We start from the raw sequence: 19863 nt of genomic DNA, 5'->3' as shown, positions 1-19863 counted from the left end.
GGAATTTTAATAAAAATAGGCAAAACTTACAGATATTACCAAAATTTAGGATTTATGGGTGAAATAAGTAAATGCAAAAAGAAATTGTGTTAAAAATAGATCCTTAATAGACAGAAAAAAGAAGGGATGTTAAGAAGATATCTTTCTCTATAGAAAGCTACAAATCTGTGGGTGAAAGAAAAATGGAGAGAGATAAGGTTAAAAACAGATACCTAGAAGTGAGCTTAATATAGGTATATATGCCTACAACCTTCCAACCATATGATAGATATATGGCTGCCCTGACAGAGATTATGCAACTAACAGATAACCAAAATAGAGTACTTAAAAGAAAACTTGAAGTGACTATATCCAGTATAATGTATGTTCCATGAGGGTAAGATCTTTGTTTTGTTTACTAACACATCCCCTGAGCCTGAACAATACCTGACTCATTGTGCAGGCACTGAATGAGTGAATCTTTATACCAGCTAACAATGTTACTATGCTAAAAGCAAAGATTCAAAACCTTTACTGTTCTCAAAATGTGTTATGGTGAAAGAAGGAAACTAACTTCAGCCTTCAATCTGAGAACCTTATTTCCTTTCAGTTTGCCAACTGATTCTCAGAATTAAGTATTCTTCCAGGCAGACAAGTGGAGAAGGCCATTCCCAAATTGAGAGGTTTAGAAGCAGCACATACCATCACATTTTCAGAAATAAGGGAAATACTGACCTCAGTAATGTCTAGATCATACAGTGTGTGTTGCGTAGAAAGGGTAAAGAATGATAGAAGATGATGTTTCAAAAGAATCTTAGAAGACCATTTGAATCTCTGGCTCTCCTTGGTGTGTGCCAGCATTTCTCCAGTATCTGCCTCCAAAAGTTCAGACTATATCCTATTTAAGGCTTAAAGCCAAGAAAGAACACTGTCAGCTTTGGCAATAGTGTGGAGGATGAGTGAAAAGGAATTAGTTACACAGTAGTTTGCTGGAGCTGGCTCATACTGGCTTTTGAGTACCAATACTGAAATTTCCAGGATTTCTGCAAGCCAATTGATATCACATGTAGTTATCTTAAAACCTACCATGAAGTATTTACAGCATGAAAATCAGGAAACACCACAAAATCAGGGCTTCTTCTAAGTTTTCCCTGATAGCTGGTTTACCAGCATAACCTGGAGTAGAGACAGACATCAGTAAGGTACTATACTAACAATCCAAGTAAGAGATGTGAAGGCCTGGCCTAAGACAGTGGCACTAAGACTATCAAGAAAGTGATGACATTGGACAAATATTCAAATGGCATAATATGCAGTACTTAGTGGCAAGCTGAAATTGGGTGATTAGGTAGAGCAAGAAGTCAAGGATGATTCCAAGTTTTTGGATTAAGTAACTGACAAAGGGAATTCAGCTTTGCACCAAGCTAGACCATTAGGCACTGCATATACAAAGATGAACATGAACCCCTGTCTCTAAGTTACTCACCATCTAAATGGGGAACAAGCATACATCTAACCAACCACATATAGTTACTGGTAACAGAGGCTAACAGAGGAAAAAGTTGTTAGGGAAAGGAATTTAAAAAAAAAAAGAAAAAAAATCATTTTCATATGTAGAACTTGTATTGTTTTTCCACATGTAGGTTTCATATTAGAATTAGCATTGTTTGTTCACTGTCAAGATAGAAACGTTCGGCAGATGGCTAAAAATGTAGGTCTATAGCTCAGAAGAGAAGTAAAGACTTTAGTATTAGTTTCCTAGGGCTGTCTTAATAAAGTACCACAAACTAGGTGGCTTAAAACAACAGAAATTCATTGTCTTATAGTTCTGAAGGTTAAAAGTAAGAAAACAAAGTGTCAGCAAGGCCATGCTCTCTCTGAAGGCTCTAGAAAAAGATCCTTCCTTGCTTCTTTTTAGTTTCTGGAGCTTACTGGGAATCCCTGGCACTCCTTGGTGTGTGCTGGCATTTCTCCAGTTATCTGCCTCCCTCTTTGCTCCTTCTATATATATCTGTCTCTGTGTACAAATTTCTCTCTTCTTTTAAGTTAAGACTTAAACATATCTTTTTAGGGGACACAATTCAACCCAAAACAACATTTATATAGGTGCATTCGTGTGTACTGTATTTTTGAAACCATAAAAAAGGACAGGATGATTTAGAAAGAAATTTTAGAATGCAAAAAAGGAGAATGAGAGAAACAGGATTCAGAAGCCAGGAAAATTCCAAAAATAAAGGAAATGAAGGCAATAAAAGACAGTAAAGAACATCTGGAGAGAAAGGAAGAGAAACAGGAGAATGACAAAAGCAGGGACGGTTTCAACAAAGTAAGTGGTCGGTACAGTCAAAAACCTTACAAAGTTCAAATATAATGAAGGTTGAATACTGGCCATTGGATTTGGCATTGGAAAGCTGATAGTCCTTAAAGAGGCAAGTCATATAATGCTTCTCTTTTAAAATTTTCTTGTTCTCATAAGGGACACATCAGAAATATTTCACAAATTTTTAAACTATGCTACTACCTACCAACCCTATCAATCCTATCCTCTGCCAGTGGCAAAGAATACTGGCCATTGGATTTGGCATTTCAGGGCTGATAGTCCTTAAAGAGGCAAGTCATATATTGCTTCTCTTTTATTTATTTCTCATTCTCATAAGGGACACATCAGAAATACTTAAATTTTCAAACTATGCAACTACCCACCAACTCGAACAATCCTGTCCTCCGCCAGTGGCAAAACCATGGATGGCATGGTGAATCACTGCTACTAATGGAAATGTCTGATTCCTCAGGAATGTTGAAGTGGGAGGAGGGAAAGTAAATCACTGTTTAGGCTAAACTGAAGAAGATAAGCATTTTAAAGAAGCATCTAGAGAGTGAGGAATAAAGGAAAGCATAGAAGCCACAAGGCACATGAAGCAAGTGTTTCAAAGAAAGGGGAGTCAAACACTATACAAGTTCAAGTAAGGATAAGGACCAAAAAGCATCCATTTGATTTACCCACAAGAAGTCACTGGAGACCTTGGCATAGCATGGGGTGACTGGGTCCCTAAGCACACAGGAGAAAATCCAGAGCAAAAGAGGAGGAAATGGCCTTAGGAAGAAGGGACTCTATTTCTATTGTAATTGAAAACACAGAGGAAAAATGAAAAAATGATGGTTGCACATTCAGGTTAGAACTTACAAGAAACAGAGGAAGTTCACATCTGGTAGATTCTATATTTTTAGGAACTTTGAAGGTCATTTGTTGAGATTGAAAGGAAATATGGTAGAGTCAGAGGTTTGAAAACAGTACAGAAGAAATCACTGTGGAGAATGGGAAAGAGAACTAAATAAAAAAATATAGAAGGCAGAATTGAGGACTATTTACCCTCCAAAAACTGATTACAATTCCTGGAATGCATCCAACTGATTATATATTGTGCCGGTTTGAATGCATTTTGTACCCCAGACGCCATTACCTTTGATGTAGTCTTGTGGGACAGACTTTTGGTGCTGATTAGATTTGCTTGGAATGTGCCCCACCCAGCTGTGGGTGGTGACTCTGGTGGGATACTCCCATGGAGGCGTGGCCCCACCCATTCAGGGTGGGCCTTGATCAGTGAAGCCATATAAACATGCTGACTCAGAGATGAAACCGAGTGCAGCTGTGAGTGACGTTTTGAAGAGGAGCAAGCTTGCTAGAGAGGAGCGTCCTGGGAGAAAGCCATTTTGAAACCAGAACTTTGGAGCAGACGCCAGCCACATGCCTTCCCAGCTAACAGAGGTTTTCCAGATGCCATTTGCCATCCTCCAGTGAAGGTACTTGATTACTGATGTGTTACCTTGGACACTTTATGGCCTTAAGACTGTAACTGTATAGCCAAATAAACCCCCTTTTTATAAAAGCCAATCCATCTCTGGTGTTTTGCATTCTGCATCATTAGCAAACTAGAACATATATACATATGTAGAGATATATATATGTAGATATATATATATATACACACACACACACATGCATGTTTGACGTGTTCTTTCTTCCACCTGTTCACTTGGGGAAGTCCTATTTATACTTCAAAACAAACTCCACCTGAAAAACCTTTCCTGACACTCCCTTAACCACACCCCAACACCTAATAATATCCACAAATCTAACTACTACCCTTACAAAACTATATTATAGTGCTTAAACTCTACAAGACTTTCTCCTACTAGAAGGTGAGCTACTTGGGAGCAGGAATTTCACATTTATTAGGAGCCTAGAAAAACCTGGTTAAATTAATTTAAATTGAGATGCAAAAATGCATTATACAGAGACCCTACCTAACCTCAGAATCCCACACACTCTAGTTATGAAAACAACACCATTATTAAGTTTTGACATAAGTATATAAATTATCATAAGAGGACAATTCATATTACTCAATTCATATTAATTACTAGTAAGGGCAATGATAAAATATCAACAGAGAAAACAAACAATAATTTAAAACTATTTCATTCATTTATAACATATTGGTCTATAAATGTGTGCATATGCTTCTTACTGTGATGTTCAGTTAAAAAATATTATATATATATATATATATATATATATATATATATACATATACATATATATATATACACGGCCTGCACCTCCTGTATGCAAGACACTGTTATTAACGTCATGGAATATGTAAACAGATTTTATAATACAGTTGACAAGATTAAGGCAAGTATATTAATGTAAAGTACAATGTGATGGCAGTTAGATACAAACTAAGACCAAATGAAAAGAGCATTTATTTTTTATGCTTAAAAATTTGAACTTTATTCTGAAAGATAAGAGGTATAGGGCATATTAACTGGATTAATACAACTTAATGTGTTTTTAAAGTATACTATATTTAACTTATTTCAGGCAACTTCTGTCCAAGACTATGAATACATCTGACTGCTACAAATGGTTAATCCCAGCCTGAACTAACGCTCTGAACTCTCCCCCGTGTTTGGTAGTAGATAATTACCTCGTAAAAAAAATCAAACAAGCTGCAAAAGGGACCACCTGGATAGTTCAAGAATTTGTTAATGAAAGAGTGTTTCTTTCATTAAGCGTCTGTCATCTGTTCTAGATCTTACACTTGTCACGGAATCAAACACTTCACATTCTAGACAAGAACTACGGCAGCAGCCGGTTGCCGCTGACGTGGGGGTGTGGGGTCCCGGTACTTCACGGAAGCCCTTGGCGGGGGATACGAGTTGAAATGAGGAGCAACCAGAAACCAAGTATCCCCAAGACACCCAGAAAGGAAGAGGACAGAGCCCCTGGAGAAACTGGTAGAAGAGGCCAGCACTCAGACACCAAGGGGCCGGGCTGAGGGAAATGTTCACGTCGACTCCGGAAAACTTTCTGCAAAGCGAGTTGAGTCTACCACCCCGGCCCAGCTGCGTAGAAAGACAGCGCCCCCAGCCGCACGACCCGGCCAGACCCAATCTCCTTACCGTCCTGCAGAAGCTCACGGAATGTCGTTGCGACCGCTGCAGAGCTCGGAGCCCCAAGGCCAGACGCAACGAAGCCGCCGTCGCTACCTTCCATGTTGGCAGGTGCCGGGTTGATGGCGTCAGCGGCGTGGCCCGCCCGACCCATGTGGTGACGCAGAATCCCGGCGCCGCCCGCTCAGCCCAGTCGTCGGTTCCTGGACAGCCTGAAGAAGCGATTTGGCGGTAGAGGCTGAAGGATCCTTCCCAACAGTCGCATGAGTCCTGGTGGGGGCAGGCGCCGAGATCCTGACAGAGCCGGGCCGAGCCGAGCCCACCGAGGAAACCGAGGCTTCTGGGAGCAGAGGCCGGAGCTCCTAGCTCTTTGACTGGCGTCATTTTCCCAACCGAGGAGAGGGTGGCCGCCGCCTTACTTCTAAAGCAAGTATTAAAGTGGAGGTTTCTGAAATCATGGCTTGCACTGCACGCTTACGGCGACGGAGTTAGTTGCTACCCGGCTTCATGTGTCACACGCTTTGGCTCGCAATCCTGGGATAAAAGCGGGCGGGAAAAGCTTGGGAAGGAAAGTAGCTGGGGATGAATGGTTAGGGAGCTCCAAAAGTTAATGAAGGAAGATTGAACCAGCAAATGGCAAATGGGATTTACTGCCTCTCCTCTCCCTCCCGTGAGACCTTGACTTTATGCTTTCTCTACCTATTCTCTGTTTCAGTACTGAGTCACTCCAGACTTTTTCTTAGTTACAGAATTGTCTGTATCGCAGCTAACAGTATTGAAGTTGTAAAATCAATTTAGTTTTCATTATATGTTCTTTACCGATACGTCTTCATTCTTGACTAATATCCTAGATTAGCAGGTCAAACATGTATGCAAGAGGGCTATAAGCATTTCCATATAAAAAGAAAGAAACTGAAATATAACTTTGCCTTTTTGTTTACTGGGTGTGTGCTCAGGGAACCAGTTTTTGCCGAGGCTTTCTAACTAGATATGACATCCCTAAGTATTTTGTCCATGTTTTAGTCTCAACTTAATGTAAAGGCTCAAGAATCTCAATCTAAATCTTCCCCTAAGCACCACATCTATCTAACCAGTTATAAGGCATCCCGACCTGGATTTCTCGTGAGAACTTCAAGGCCAATATGTCCACATGTGAACTCGCAATCCCCTGCCAAAACGTGTTCCTCCTCTTGGTTCTCTATCTCATTGAATAGCATTGCCATCGAGCCTGTTTGTCAGACCAAATGTATTCAAGTTATCCTGGATTTCTCTCTTACTACATCACTTGAGTTGTCACCAAGTGATTTCCACCTTCTGAATATCTTTTTGCCAGTTTATTTGGATTTCTAAATATCTCCTAAATGTGTTCCTTCTCTCTAGCCTCACTCCTAGAATCCTCATTATCCATGGCCTGGTGTACTGTAATGGCCTCCTTACTGATGTTTTGTCACAAGCCCAACCCTGTCCAATCAAATCTTTCTGAATCAGAAGTCTGATCATGTCATGTCCCTGCTTAAAATTTTTCAAAGATTCTTCACCCACAACAGTGATATGTCACAGAAAAGAAGTAGTAAAGTTACAGTTAGTGTACAAGGAGAGACATACAGCCTGTAAAAACAGTTCTGGTATGCTCATGGAAGTATGTCACATAGGCACATGTTATCATGTTGCACGCATATGTAAAAAATCACCCTCAAAGGAGGAAAAATGGTTAACAACAAAGGCTCTACAGTATAAAATCTAAAAAGCTTAACATGATACATAAAGCCATTACTATCTAGTCTTCCTTCCTTCTGTAGTCTAATTACAACTCAGACAACACTGAACTGCGTATTTAACAATTCACGGAAAACATTCACTCATGCCTCTGGCTTTGTGCTCTTCTCTATAACTGGACAATCCCCCATGTAGTCTCAGCTCAAGCTTACCTTCTTCCTCTGCTGATGATTTCCCTCACTTCCCTTGACAGTTATTTCCATAACACTTATGCATAGGTATACATATATTTACATACAGGTTGATTATATATCTTTCCACAATGCTTATAATGCAGTGTGTGTATATATACATAGACACACATACATATATACATTAGAGCTATTAAATTGTTTTGTGTAACTATTTCTAAATTCCTAACAAATTTGTGAAGCCACAGTAAATATTTTCATCTGTATTCCCAACATATATCAGAAATACAACATTTGTTGAATGAATAAATAATTGAATAAAAGCATGCCTATGCCCTCACCTCAAAAACTCAAGGGGAGACAGATGTGTTATGGTCACTGTTTAGAAAAATAATCGCAAATGCAGATGATACCATAACAGAGATATGTCTACAGTATGATACATAAAGAAGTGGAAGATCAACTATATCTGGGATTCAGGGAAGACTATTGGAGGTGTCGAGGTGAGGGATTATGAATATAAAGGCTGTGGGGCAATGAAGATGTGCTCAAGATTTCGCTAAAGGAACCACCAGGATGAAGCACTTTGGTAGAACAAGTCTAAGCCGAACACCAGGTTTCTGACTTGAGTAAGGATAGATGGCGACAGCATGAACCAAGATATGAAATGCAAAAGAGAAAAAAGCAGGTTCGACCCGTGGAAAGAGAAACTAATTTTCTACTCCTTGTCACTTTCCCTTACTTAGGTGGCTTACATCCTTCCAATCATGAATTTTCATTTTTAAAAAAAGTTAATCTAATAATTTTGTCTGAATTGTTATTAAAACAGTGATGGATAGTGATCAATACAACTAGTTTATCTTCTTCCAGCTGAAAGGTAAACTTCTACCAACAGAAATTGAAATCCATGTATTATATTCATGCTATACAAATACTTTGTGGATTGGCCAAGTAAAAAAAAATTGGATTTTGAGTAATTTTTTAGCAATTAGGTCTTTCTAAAGTGGATCAATAACTTTCTAAGTTACTAAAGCCAAAAATTAGATTATGGAATGCAACCAACATTCTATGAAATGATAGGATTTTTTTGTATAACACCTATAAAACATTTCCACATTGTCTCATTATTTATACCTCTTTGGGTATTACAAGTGGTTTACTATACAATTGTATTAGCATAACTGAAATTTTCACTTGACAAAACCACATTTAAATTTTAGGAAATATTAATTAGAGATTTTTCTACCTTCTGATTCACAGATACAAAGAATTGGAGTTGAGAATAAGAATAAATGTACCAGGATATCTTTTTAACACTTACAACTTTTGTTCTATTAATGCTATTTAACTTCCTGAATAAAACAAGATATTTCAAAGTGACAAACATGCACAGTATTATACTGAAATGATTCAAATAAAATTCCCTCGTCTATCAGTGCCATACAAAGTAACATGTAAAATCTAAAAGTAGCATGAAAAAAAAGTCATATCATGGTATCTTAGTTTCCTAAGGCTGCCAGAACAAAGTGCCACAAGCTGGGTGGTATAAAACAACAGAAATTGTACTAGAGGCTAGAAGTTCTGCAAAGTGTTGGCAGTATCACGCTTCTCAGGTCTGTAGTCTGTATCTTACCTTTCATGCCTTCTGTTGGTGGCATGCCAGCAGTCCATGACCTCAGTTGTCACATGACATTCTCTATGTCTATCTGTGTCCAATTCTCCTTTCTTATAAGAACACCAGTCATACTGGATTAGGGCCCACCCTAATCCAGTTGGACCTCATCCTAATAACATCTTAAAAGATCCTATTTCCAAATGAAGTCACATTCACAGGACCAGGGTTAGGACTTGAACATGTCTTTCGGAGGAGCACATTTCAACCCATGACATGTGGTATACTAGGAAAAAATCTTGTCATTAATGTCATTCATTAATTTGAACAGAAAATGTTACTTCAGTAAGTATAAATTTGATACCTAGTGTTCAACATTAATAAGTATAATTTATGCAGAATATAAACATCATACTTTCACACAGTGGCTTATAAATAGGGACAGAATTTTGTAGTGTTCTATTTGTTACTGTAAAAAGAAGCTAAGAAAAATTGCTGAGCCCAAAAGCCTGATGAAAAGTATATGTTCTTGGTAAGTGAAATTGTCAGAATGATGTGACTTCATCTGGTGAAAGTGTTTTCTCTCTGCAAACTGATTGTCTTTTTCAGATTTGAAACAAATCTGGATTCATGAAGAGTGACTACATAAAAACCACAAGATGTCAAGAAAGAAGAAAAGATCCACTAGAAATGTTTCATTCTGGGCAGCTGGTAAAAATCTGTGCTCCAATGGTTCGATATTCAAAGTAAGTATTATAAATGGTTAATGAACTTATTTTCCTTTAGGCTCTGACTTTTTAAAAGTAGTATAAGACTGCCCTACCCTAGGGATCTTCAAACCCTAGCTCTGAATTATGATCCAGACTTTAGTCCTGGTGCTACCACTTGCCTGGTATGTGTATCACCCTGAGTAAGACAGTTAGCCTCTCCAAACTTCACTTGTTTTTACTCTGTAAAAATGGTGGTGGTTACAACTTCCATCTATAAGAATATATGTAGGTATTAAGTGAATATAAACATTCATGTATATTTGTATGAACATAAATCTTCCTTTTCAATGGGCCATTTGGTAGTTGCATATTTAGATTTTTAAGAAACTGGCAAACATTTATTACATTACCACCAGCAATGTATGGGTAATCTAGTTTTTCCTCATCCTCACCAACATTAGGTATTGTCACTGTTTTTCATTTTAGCCATTCTGATAGATGTGGTTATATTTATTGTGATTTTCTTTGCATTTCCCTAATAGCCAGTGATATTTAATATCATTTCTTGTGCTTATTTGCCATCTTTATGTCATCAGTAAAATGTATCTTTTTTGTTTGTTTGTTTGTTTTAATTTTTAGAACATTTTCACTATTCCAGAAAAGAAATAAAGACCAAGAAAAGGAAACTCAGATCCTCCCATACCCCTAACCATGCCACCCCCCCTCCATTATTGATTCATAGTTTTGGTATAGTACATTTGTTACTGTTGATGAAAGAATGTTAAAATACTACTAACTGTAGTATATAGTTTGCAATAGGTATATATTTTTTCCCTATATGCCTCTCTATTATTAACTTCTAGTTATAGTGTCATACATTTGTTCTAGTTCATGAGAGAGATTTCTAATATTTGTATAGTTAATCACAGACATTGTCCACCACAAGAGTCACTGTTTTATACATTCCCATCTTTTAACCTCCAACTTTCCTTCTGGTGATACACATGTCTCTGAGCTTCCCTTCCCACCACTTTCACACACCTTTTAGCATTGTTAATTATTCTCATTACATGCTACCATCACCCCTGTCCATTTTCAGATATTTACTTTCACCCTAGTTGAACATTCTGCTCATAATAAGCAACCACTCCCCATTCTTTAGCCTCATTCTATATCCTGGTAACTTACATACTATAATTAGTTCATATCAGTGAGACCCTACAATATTTGCCTTTATGTGTCTGTCTTATTTCACTCAATATAGTGCCCTCAGGGTTTCTTCATCAACCCATTTCTTTTAAGATAGTTTTGTTCAAACACTGTGCATTCCATCCTAAGTAAACAATCGTTGGCTCCCCGTATAGTAACGTATTTATGTATTGAGCACCATCGCCACTCTATATATAAGGACATTTCTTCCACAAAGATGAAGGAAGAGTCAAAGAAGACAGAGAGGCAAAAGAAAAAGGCAAGAGAAAGAGAGAAAAACAAACAAACAAACTTGATAGCTAGAAGGTGATGAGAGGAAAGATAGCATTAACCTAAAGTAGAATAGAGTCAGACAACATCACAATGCCAGGAGTCCCATACCCTTCCCCTATTCCCCACCCCCCCCACATGCATTTAGCTTTGGTATCTTGGTTTTGTTACATTAAAGGAAGCATAATACAATGTTTCTGTTAATTCTAGCCTCTAGTTTGCATTGATTGTATTTCCCCCCCCATCCCACCCTATTTTTAACACCTTGCAATGTTGACATTCATTTGTTCTACCTCATGTAAAAACATATTTGTACTTTTTATTATAATCGTTGAGCATCCTAGGTTTCCCTGAGCTACACAGTCCCAGTCTTTATCCTTCGTCTTTTGTTCTGGTGTCCCACATGATCCCAGCCTTCCTCTTTCAACCGTATTCACAGTCATCTTTGTTCAGTGTACTTACATTGCTGTCCTACTATCTCCCAAAATTGTTTTCCAAACCTCTCACTCCTGTCTTTTCCTTTCTGTTTGCAATGCTTCCTTTAGTGTTTCCTGTAGAGCAGGTATCTTGTTCACAAACTCTGTCATTGTCTGTTTGTCAGAGAATATTTTAACTTTCCCTCATATCTGAAAGATAGTTTTGACGGATATAGGATTCTTGGTCAGTGGTTTTTCTCTTTCAGTATCTTAAATATATCACCCCACTTCCTTCTTGCCTCCATGGTTTCTATTGAGAAATCCACACATAGTCTTATGACGTTTCCTTTGTATGTGATAGATCATGTCTCTCTTGCTGCTTTCAGGATTCTCTCTTTATCTTTGATGTTTGATAATCTGATTATTAAGTGTCTTGGCGTAGGCCTATTCAGATCTATTCTGTTTGGGGTACGCTGTGCTTCTTGGATCTGTAATTGTATGTCTTTCATAAGAGATGGGAAATTTTCAATGATTATTTCCTCTATTATTGCTTCTGTCCGTTTTCCCTTCTTTTCTCCTTCTGGGACACTAATGACACGTAAATTCTTGCTTTTCGTTTTGTCTTTAAATTCCCGGAGACGTTGCTCGTATTTTTCATTCTTTTCTCTATCTGTTCTTTTGTGTGTAGGCTTTCAGGTGCCTTGTTCTCCAGTTCCTGAGTGAGTGTTTTCTTCTGCCTCTTGAGATCTGCTGTTGTATGTTTCCATTGTGTCTTTCATCTCTTGTGCAGTGCCTTTCATTTCCATAGATTCCACCAGTTGGTTTTTTGAACTTTCAATTTCTACCTTATGTACGTCCTGTGTTTTCATTATATGGTTCATCTCTTTTGCCATATCTTTCCTAAACTTTTTAAGTTCAGTTATTATTAGTTGTTTCAATTCCTGCATCACAGTTGAAGTGCAAGTTTGTTCCACTCACCAGGCCATAACCTCATTTTTTGTTGGTGTAGGTTGTAGTTTTCTGTTGTCTAGGCATGGTTTCCTTGGTTACCCCAATCAGGCCTCCCCAGACCAGAATAGGCTAAGATCCCAGAAGGAAGAAATATTCAGTATCCGGTTTCCCTGAGGGTGTGTCTTAGAAAATTGGTACACCCTGTGATGCCTCAGGTCGCTGTGCTTTTCTGCCCAGCAGGTGGCACCTGTTAGCCTATAATTCTTGACTGGTGTAAGTTCTGGAGAAAGGCAGGTAGTAGAGCTGGGCCCCACCCCTTTCCTCTTAGAGAAGATAGACCCCCTACACGGAGGTCATTAGCATTTCAATGGTCTCTGTCTGCCCATGCTATACCCTTGTCTGGGTCACAGAACTGGGAACTGAAAATGGCTGAGGCTTTCTCCACTGAGACGAAAAAGGAACAGAGCTAGTTCAAGGCAACCCTCCGGCTCTCCAAGGTCAGTCGTCACCCAAAGCCTCTGTCTACTTGTTGGGAATTTGTACCTCGTAGTGAGCAGTTCACACTCACTAACTAAAACCCCCGCTGGAGCTCAGCTGAGCTGTATTCACTTGCTGGGAGAAAGCTTCTCTCTGGCACCATGGGGCTTTGTAGCTTGGGCTGTGGGGGGAGGGGTCTCCCGATTTGGATCCACAGTTTTTACTTACAGATTTTATGCTGTGATCTTGGGCATTCTTCCCAATTCAGGTTGGTGTATGATGAGTGGACAGTCATGTTTGTCCCCCCGTAGTTATTCCGGATTATTTACTAGTTGTTTCTGGTTTTTTTTAGTTGTTCCAGGGGGACTACTTAGCTTCCACTTCTCTCTATGCCGTCATCTTAGATCCCCCCAGTAAAATGTATCTTGATGTCATTTCCCATGTTCTAGTTGAATTGTTTACTTTTTACTCTTGAGTTCTGAGAGTTCTTCATATATATTCTAGAAAGTAGCCAGATGTATGGTTTTCCAATATTTTGCTCTCAGTCTTTAGCTTTTCATCGTCTTAATGGGGTCTTTCACAGAGCAGTTGTTTTTTTTTTTTTTTCAAATTATCTTTTTTTTTTCCTTCTATGGATTGTGTTTGTGGTGTCAAGTCTTAGAAATCATTGTGTAGCTAGAACCTGAAGATTTTCTTACCTGTTTTGTTTCTAAAGGTTTCATAGTTTTACATTTTACGTTTAAGTTCATGTTTCATTTAAAGTTAATTTATACACGTGATGTGAAACTAAATTTGAGAATACCAATTGCTCAAACACCATTTGTCGAAAAGGCTACCTTTCCTCCATTGAACTGCTGTTTCGCTTATGTCAAAAATCATTTGGGCCTGTTTATATGGGTCTATTTCTGGGTTCTCTATTCTGTTCCATTGACCTATATGTCCACCAATACCAAACAGTCCTGATTACTGAAGCTGTATAATAAGTCTTGATATCAGTAGACTGATTCTTTCTACTTTATTCTTTTTCAAACATGTTTTAGCTATTCTAGTTCCTTTGCCTTTTTATGTATTTTTTTTTTTTAGAATAATCTCATCTATATTTACAAAAAGTCTTGCTGGAATTTTAATAGGAATTTCATTAAACCTGAACATCAATTTAGGGAGAATTGTCTATATATTAGCCAATAGTTGACTATATTGAGTCTTCTAATCCATGAACATGATCTGTCTATCCATTTACATAGTTCTTCTTTGATTTCTTTCATCAATGTTTTGTAGTTTTTAGCATAAGTCTTATACATGTTTTGTTAAAATTACAATTGGTATTTCTCTTTTTTTGAATGATTATAAATGGTATTGTATTCTTAATTTTGGTATCCATATGTTTATTGCTAGTCTACAGAAATACAGTTGATTTTTGAATGTTGGTCTTATATCCTGCAACCTTGCTGAACTCACTTATTAGTTCTAGGAGTTTTTTTGGTAGATTCCTTGGGATTTTCTATGGAGACAATTATGACATCTGCAAGTGGGTAGTTCTGTTTCTTCCTTTCAATTATATGCCATTTGTTTCTTTTTCTTGCCTTATTACACTGACTAGAATTCCCAGCACTGTGTTGAATATGAGTGTTGATAGCTGATATCCTTGATTTGTTTCTAATCTTAGAGGGAAAGTGTTCACTCTTTTTTCATTAAATATAATGTTAGCTATAGGAGTTTTTTGGATGTTCTTTATCAAGATGAGGATGTTCTATTACTATTTTTCTGAGCATTTTTATCATGAATTTTGTCAAATGCTGCTTCTGTATCAATTAATGTGATCCTATGATTTTTATTCAGTAGCCTGTTAATATGGTGAATTACACTGATTGATTTTTGACTATTGAGCCCACCTTGCATCCTTGGAATAAACCCCACTTTCTCATCATATATAATTCTATGTGTATATTACTAAATTATTTTTGCTAATATTTTGCCTATGATTTTTTCATCTACATTCATAAGGGATATTGGTCAGTAGTTTTCCATTTTTGTACTGTTTTTGTCTGGTTTTGGTGTTCCCTTCTCTTTTATTTTATGGAAAACATAATGTCAAATTGTGGTTAATTTTTTCTTTATGTATTGATAGAATTCCCCAGGGAAACAATGTAGGTCTGGAGATTTCTTTTTGAGAATATTTTAGTTACAAGTTCAATTTCCTTAATATTCAAATTATTTCTTTCTAGGTGAGTTGTGGTAGTTTGTGTTTTTTGAGGAATTGGTGCATTTCATCTAATTTTTCAAATTTATGTGTATAAAGTTCTTTGTAATATTCTCTTCTTATATTTTTGATGTCTGCAGGGTCTGTAGTGATCTCCCCTGTTTCATTCCTGATATTGGTAATTTGGGTCTTCTTTCATTTATTCTTTGTCTTTTATTATTTTATTAAAGTTTGTCAATTTTGTTAATCTTCTCAAAGAACTACCTCTTTGTTTCATTGATTTTTCTTTTTTTTTTTCCTGTTTTCAATTTCATTGATTCAGTAAATTCAGTTTCATTGATTTCTTTATTATTTCCTTCCTTCTGTTTTCTTTGGATTTATTTTCCTCTTTCTACTTTAGTTCTTAAGGTGGAAGCTTCGATTATTGATTTGAGACCCTTGTTCTTTTCTAATGTATGCTTTTTAGTCCTATTAATTGTCCTCAGATTTGTTTTACCTGTGTCCTACAAATTTTGATATATTGTGTTTTCATCTTTCTTAAGTTCAGTGTCATTTTTAAATTTCTTTTGAAATTTCCTCTTTGATCCATGGAGTATTTAGAACTGTAATTTTTAGTTTCCAAGTGTTTGGATATTTTCTTACTTTCCCATTATTGATTTCTAGTTTGATTCTATTGTGATAAGACAACACACTCTACATGATTTCATTTATTTTAAATGTGCAAGGTTTATTTTATGGCCCAGGATATGGTCTGCCTTGCTATATGTTTCATGGACACTTGAAAAAAAATATGTATCCTGCTGTTGTAAAGTAGTCTATAAATGCTGATTAAATTCTGTTGGTTGATAGTATTGTTGAGTTTTAAATCCTTGCTGATTTTCTATCTAGTTGTTCTATCGGTTGTTGACAGATGGATATTGAAGTCTCCAACTTTGTCTTTTTCTCCTTTCAGCTCTACCGGGTTTTGTTTCACACATTTTGCAGCACTGTTTGATGCACACACATATTGGGTTGCTGTTTTTTTGATGGATTGACCCTTTTATCATTATATAAGGTCCCTCTCTATCCCTGATAATTGTCTTAGCTCTGAAGCGTACTTTATCTGATAATATAGGAACTCCTACTTTCCTTTGATTACTGTTTGCATGATTTAACTTTTCATTGATTTTACTTTCACCTTACCTTTATCATTATATGTGGGGTGCATTTCTTAAAAGCAACATAGAATTGGGTCATTTTTTAAAATGCCCTGTACTGTCCTTTGTCTTTAATTAATATGGTTAGACCTTATAATTGTTAATATGTTTGGGCGTAACTGTTCATTTTATTATTTGCTTTCTGGTTGTTCCCTCTGTTTTTCATTTCAGTTTTCTTTTTCTTGCCTTCCTGTGGGTTACCTGAACATTTTTTAGAATTCCATTTTGATTCGTCTATAATATATTATTTTTGTTAAAGCAGTTTCATTCCACACCATACAGTCCATCCAATGTGTACAATCAGTGGCTGTCAGTATAATCACAGATTTGCACTTTCATCACACAGTCAATTTTGGAACATTTTCATTGCTGCAAAAACAAAAACCCCATACCTAACACCCCTCGATTATTGACACTTAGCATTTGTGTGGTACCTTTCTTACACTTGATGGAAGATATTGTGTTAGTACTGTTAACTATAGTCCATAGTTTGCATTGGTTGTATCTTTTCTTTATACCGCCCTATTATTAACACCTTATAATAGTGGCATACAATTGTTCTAGTTCAAGGAAGAACATTCTCATATTTCTACTATTAACCACCTTCGTCATCCACAACAGGGATCCCTGTGGTATACACTCCTATGTTTCATTCTCTAGCTTTCCTTGTAAGTACATACATGGCCCTAAACTTTTCCTTTCAACCACAATCACTCGCACAATTCAGCGCTGTTAATTATACTGACAATAATGTGCTATCAACATCTCTATCTATTTCCAAATATTCACAATCATCCTTATTAAAAATTCTGCACAAATTTAGCATCAGCTTCCTATTTTCTACTCTCATTCTATCCTCTGGTAAACTATATTCTCGAGATTAACTCTTTGAGTTTGCTATTATATTTCAATATTAGTGAGATCATATAATATTTGTCCTTTTGTGTCAGCCTGTTTCATTCAACATAAGGTCTTCAAGGTTCATCCTTGTTGTGCCTGTATGAGAACTTCATTTCTTCTTGCAACCGAATAATATTCAGTATATAGGTATATATACCTAATAACCGGAATGCCAGATTGTACAGCAGTGCTAATTTAGCTTTCTGAGGAACCGCCAAAGCAACTGTGCCATTTTGCATTCCCAACAGGATTGTTCCTATTTCTCTACTTCCTTTCCAACACCTGTAGTTTTCTGTTTGTTTAATAGTGGCCATTCTAGTAGGTGTGAAATGATAACTCACGGTGGTTTTGATTTGCATTTCCCTAATAATTAGTGATATTAAGCAGATTTTTATGTACTTTTTAGCCATTTGTATTTCCTCTTTGGAAGAAGATCTATTCAAGTCTTTTGCCCATTTTTTAAATTGTCTTTTTATTGTTGAGTTGTAAGGTTTCTTTATATATTCTGAATATTAAATCTTATTGTATATGTTGTTTCCAAATATTTTCTCCCATTGAGTTGGTTGCCTTTTCATCCTTTTGACGGAATCCTTTGAAATGGAGAAGTTTCCAATTTTGAGGAGGTCCCATGTATCTGTTTTTCCTTTCATTGCTTGTGCTTGGGTGTAAAATCTAAGAAACTACCACCTACCACAAGATCTTGAAGATGCTTCCCTACATTTTCTTCTAAGAATTTTATGGTCCTGGCTCTTATATTTAGGTCTTTGATCCATTTTGAGTTAATTTTTGTATAAGGTGTGAGATAGGGGTCCTCTTTCATTCCTTTGGATATGGATATCCAGTGCTTCCAGCACGATTTGTTGAAAACACTGTTCTGTCCCAGTTAAATGAACTTGGCAGCCTTGTCAAAAATCAAGTGACCATAAATGTATGGGTCTATTTCTGAACTCTCATTCAGTTTTTTTGGTCAATATATTTATCTTTATGCCGGTACCATGATGTTTTGACCACTGTAGCACTGTAACTTCAGGAAGATGAGTCCTCCAACTTTTTTCCTTCTTTTTCAAGATGTTTTTGGCTACTTACCCTTCCAAATAAATTTGATAATTGGCTTTTCCATTTCTTCAAAATAGGTGGTTGGAATTTTGATTGCAATTCATTTATTCTTTAAATCACTTGTGGTAGACATGACATCTAAGCGATATTTAGTCTTCCAATCTATGAACGCAAAATGACTTTCTATTTATTTAGATCTTCATTCATTTGTTTTGACAATGTTTTGTAGTTTTCTGAATATACATCTTTTGCACCCTTCGTTATATTTATTCCTCGATATTTGTTTCTTAAAGGTGCTATTGTAAATGGAATTTTTTCTTGAATTCAGCCTCAGATTGTTCATTGCTATGGTAGAGAAACACTACTGATTGCTGCATGTTGATCTTGTATACCGCCACTTTGCTGAACTCATTTATTAGCTCAGCTAGCTTTGTTGTAGATGTTTCAGGATTTTCTAAAAATAGGATCGTGTCATCTGCAAATAGTAAAGGTTTTACTTCTTCCTTTTTGATTTGGATGCCTTTTCTTTCTTTTTCTTGTCTAATTGCTCTAGCTAGAACTCTAGTACAATGTTGAATAGCAATGGTGACAGTGGGCATCCTTATCTTGTTCCAGATCTTAGGTGGATAGCTTTCAGTATTTCACCATTGAATATGATGTTAGCTTTGGATTTTTCACATACACCCTTTATTGTGTTGAGCAAGTTTCCTTCAATTCCTATCTTTCACTGTGTTTTTATCAAGAAGGGGAAGTGAGTTTTGTTAAATGTCAATCTAGATGTTCATGTGATTCTTCTTCAATTTGTTCATGTGGTGTATTACATTGATTTTCTTGTGTTGAACTATCCTTGCATAGCTGGGATAAAACCCACTTCATCATTTAATGTGCAGTTGGATTCAATTTACAAGTATTTTATTGAGGATTTTTGCATCTGTATTCCTTAGAAAGATTGGTTTCTAATTTTCCTTTCTTGTAGTACCTATATCTGGTTTTGGTTTTAGGGTAATGCTCTCTTCATAGAATGAGTTAGATAGTGTTCCTTGTCTTCAATTTCTTGGAAGAGTTTTAACAGAATTGGTATTAATTCTTCTTGGAATGATTAGTAGAATTCACCTGTAAAGCCATCTGGTCCTGAGCATTTCTTTGTAGGGAGGTTTTTAATGACTGATTGAATCTCTTTACTTGTGATTAGTTTGTTGAGCTCTTGTATTCATTCCTTCTAGAGTCAATGTAGGTTGTTCATGTGTTTCTAGGAAAGTATCCATTTCATCTAAGTTGTTTAGTTTGTTGGCCTATGGTTGTTCATGGTATCCTCTTATGATCTTTTTTTAATTCTGTGGGGTCATTAGAATGTCCCCCTTCTCATTTCTGATTTTATTTATTTGCATATTCATTTTCTTCTTTGTCAGTCTAGCTAAGTGTCAATTTTATTGATCTTCTCAAAGAACCAACTTTTGGTTTTCTTGATCCTCTCTATTGTTTTGTTGTTGTGGTGGTTGTTGTTGTTCTTTCCTTCTGCTTGC

General features: G+C 36.7%; 2 protein-coding genes across 5 annotated transcripts in view; one reads left to right on the top strand and one right to left on the bottom strand.

The window, feature by feature from the left end:
* The window catches only part of COG5 (component of oligomeric golgi complex 5), a 518626-nt gene extending 512998 nt beyond the window's left edge, over positions 1-5628 (bottom strand). Inside the window, exon 1 of one of the 2 annotated variants that reach the window (XM_037836383.1) lies at positions 5446-5628. In XM_037836383.1, coding sequence (XP_037692311.1) covers positions 5446-5590 — 145 coding nt within the window. In that variant the 5' untranslated portion in view covers positions 5591-5628. Of the gene's footprint in view, positions 1-1065; positions 1143-5445 lie in introns of those variants that run through there. The other variant, XM_037836384.1, reaches the window with a different exon arrangement.
* DUS4L (dihydrouridine synthase 4 like) overlaps positions 5533-19863 on the top strand; it is a 33068-nt gene continuing 18737 nt past the window's right edge. The window contains exons 1-2 of one of the 3 annotated variants that reach the window (XM_037836389.1): positions 5533-5862; positions 9565-9701. In XM_037836389.1, coding sequence (XP_037692317.1) covers positions 9615-9701 — 87 coding nt within the window. In that variant the 5' untranslated portion in view covers positions 5533-5862; positions 9565-9614. The remainder of the gene's footprint in view (positions 5863-9564; positions 9702-19863) is intronic. The other 2 variants (XM_037836388.1, XM_037836390.1) reach the window with 2 other exon arrangements.

This window comes from Choloepus didactylus, chromosome 5, assembly GCF_015220235.1.
Source record: "Choloepus didactylus isolate mChoDid1 chromosome 5, mChoDid1.pri, whole genome shotgun sequence".
Lineage (NCBI taxonomy): Eukaryota > Metazoa > Chordata > Mammalia > Pilosa > Megalonychidae > Choloepus > Choloepus didactylus.
Note: the sequence above shows the minus strand (reverse complement) of the source record. Positions and strands in the feature narration are given on the sequence as shown.